This window comes from Gymnoscopelus microlampas (genome assembly GCF_963454915.1).
Source record: "Gymnoscopelus microlampas genome assembly, chromosome: 7".
NCBI lineage: Eukaryota > Metazoa > Chordata > Actinopteri > Myctophiformes > Myctophidae > Gymnoscopelus > Gymnoscopelus microlampas.
The window spans coordinates 15,681,923-15,684,460 of NC_139944.1; the positions used below are offsets into that span (position 1 = coordinate 15,681,923).

Here is a 2,538-nt window from a genome sequence, read left to right on the forward strand (position 1 = left end):
TTATAGATAGCATACACTGATCTTCCTCGGTAACACCTTCAGAGGGACATGACCACCATTAAAAATGAATGGAAAGAGTGAGTCAGTGAAAGTGATATGTGTGAAGGTCTGTAGGTTCATGTTAGTATCAGGGTCAGAGAAGGACAGCTTTCCTCTGTTCCAGTCCAGTCGGACTCTGATCCTCCATGGTTTCTTTTCCACAGCGAGAACAGTAACTGACCCTGGTCTGGAGCGTGCTTTGTATTGACCATCATATAACATTATTCTCCAGAATTTACCCCCGCTGTCTCCCTTCCTCTGGCAAGAATCTGCCGACACGCCTACTGACCAGCGTCTGTTTTCGCCAACCTCGACATCCCAGCTGTGAGTCCCTGAGTTAAAGCCCTCAGAACCCAGGACACGGTACCAGTAGTCAAACCTCTCTGGGTTGTCAGGAAGCCTCTGTTCCTCTCCACGTCTCATACTGGTCAGATCATCAGACAGGATCAGTCTTGAATTGGCAGTGTTGGGGTCCAGAATCACAGGAGTGTACGAGACAATGTCCTTCATCTTGTCACAGACTCTGAAGGTCAGGTTGCCCAAGTGTTTGGCCTCATCTATCAGTGCTCCTGAGTCCATCTTTGGGTCCTGCAGTGTGAGCTGGACTCTTTCCACTGTGGCCTTGTAGTTCTGCAGAGATGAGATATGATCAGCTGTCAGCTTCTTTTCCATGGCGCTGATTGTGTTTGAAAGAGTTGATATATCCCTTTTCAGATCCCAAATCTTCTTCTTCATCATCTGACTCTTTTGCTCCTCTTCCTCCTTCAGTGCAGTGATCCTAGCCTCCTCTTCCTCATGCAGAAACTGATGAAGCTTCTTAAACTGTTCCTTCATCTGCCTCTCTGTGTTCTGGGCCTGGACCTTAATGTGTTCTGCTGCTTGGTCACAGTTTGTTTTAACTTCATTAAAGACCTTTAGTTTCTCCTGTAAGAGCTTCAGTGATTCCTTGGCGTCCTCCTTTTCCATTCCATCCATTTTCCGTTTCTCCTGTATGGTCTCACACATATTCTTCAGAACCAGAACACAGCGTGGATCATCCACTGAAGATCTTTTATTACAAACTGGACATTCCTTTATTTCCTTGAGTCTCCACCATTCCTGCAGACAGGCTTTACAGAAGCTGTGGCTACATGACAGGACAACAGGATTTTTAAATATGTCATGACACACAGGACAGGATAAATCCTCTTCTGAAAAGGACAACTGGAAATCCATTTAGTCTTTGAGTGGAACTACACTCTGCTCAAGAGAGAAAATCAGCCAATCAGTCGTGGTAACTATCCGTCTCTAGAATGTTCCCTGAAGTTACTTTCACTTTGAATCCTACTTGTTAAAGTCACTCGGGGGTTGGTCAAAAGAAGGTTTGAGGTGTCTGGGTCAGTATACTCTCCTGAGGCTGTGGAAAGACAGTGTTCTTGTTTTGGTTCTCTAGAAATAGACCAATTTGGAGTCTATACATCACAGTGACATCACTGCAGTTGCGTGCGCATGGCAAAATAACCAAACACATACATGAGAAAAACCAAGTCAGTAAGGAGGACGTGTCCACTGAGGCCTCTTTTCCCGGCAAACGCCAAAGCTTTCGCCTTAAAAAAAAAGAAAATTTAAAATGTTTCAGCTCAAGCTTCAAGCAGCTTCAAGCAGCTTCGAGCGGATAAAAATGCCACACATGAACACGGCAGCGCAAAATAAATGCTCAGTGCCACACTGCGCTGCTGGTGTTTCCAAAAACGCGTCGCTCCCAATGTAAAGAATTCAAAACATATGCTGCGCCAAGGAGAATCTTTTTTTTAAATAAGCAGAAGGGATGCTCAGAATTAGGAAAAACAAAACATATAAAATATATATATAAAATATATAATGGCTGTGGATCTCAGACTTCATGTGGGCTATGATGTCACCTGTGATGTCATACACTGTCAGTCATCTCAATATTTGGGCAAAGATTCAGCCTAATTCGTCCACCATTGACTTTCATTATAACATTTAAGTTAGAAAAAGGTAAGAAATATTCAATGTGTGGAAAGACACAGGGGAGTTATGTACCCTTGGCCTACTGGCAGCGTGCATAAGAATTTGGCGCTGATCAGTCTAGTGATTTGTAAGATTAGCCCTGGACTCACAGACTCACAGACCTGTCCCCTACACAAGGGGACCTAAGGATCCCTGGCTAATAAGCCAAATGTGCCTTAATACATTATAATTGCCCTCTAAAACTAAACTTTAAAATGTAAATAATATAAAATATAAATTTTATAAAATAAAATCATATATTAAATATTTTATTTATTTTAGAATAGTTACTTTTACTGAAGTGGAACAACACCCGTCGCAGGTTGACGTTGTCATTTGTCCATGTGTGGTCCATCCCTTTGGAATGTATGGAATGCATATGCTAATAAAACATATCGAAAATATAATTTTGATGTTCATATTAATCTTAGGAAGTACTGTATTAAGTTGTTTTTTATTAGGACATGCTAATAACATTTCATAGGG

General features: G+C 41.9%; 1 protein-coding gene across 1 annotated transcript; it reads right to left on the reverse strand.

The window, feature by feature from the left end:
• LOC311048460 (E3 ubiquitin-protein ligase TRIM35-like) lies at window positions 1–1,044 on the reverse strand (the record flags this gene model as incomplete). The annotated part of the gene is made up of 1 exon (XM_084061718.1): window positions 1–1,044. The coding sequence occupies one exon, from the start codon at window positions 1,042–1,044 to the stop codon at window positions 1–3; it is 1,044 nt and encodes a 347-aa protein (XP_083917844.1).
• Between the last annotated feature and the right edge of the window lie 1,494 nt (window positions 1,045–2,538).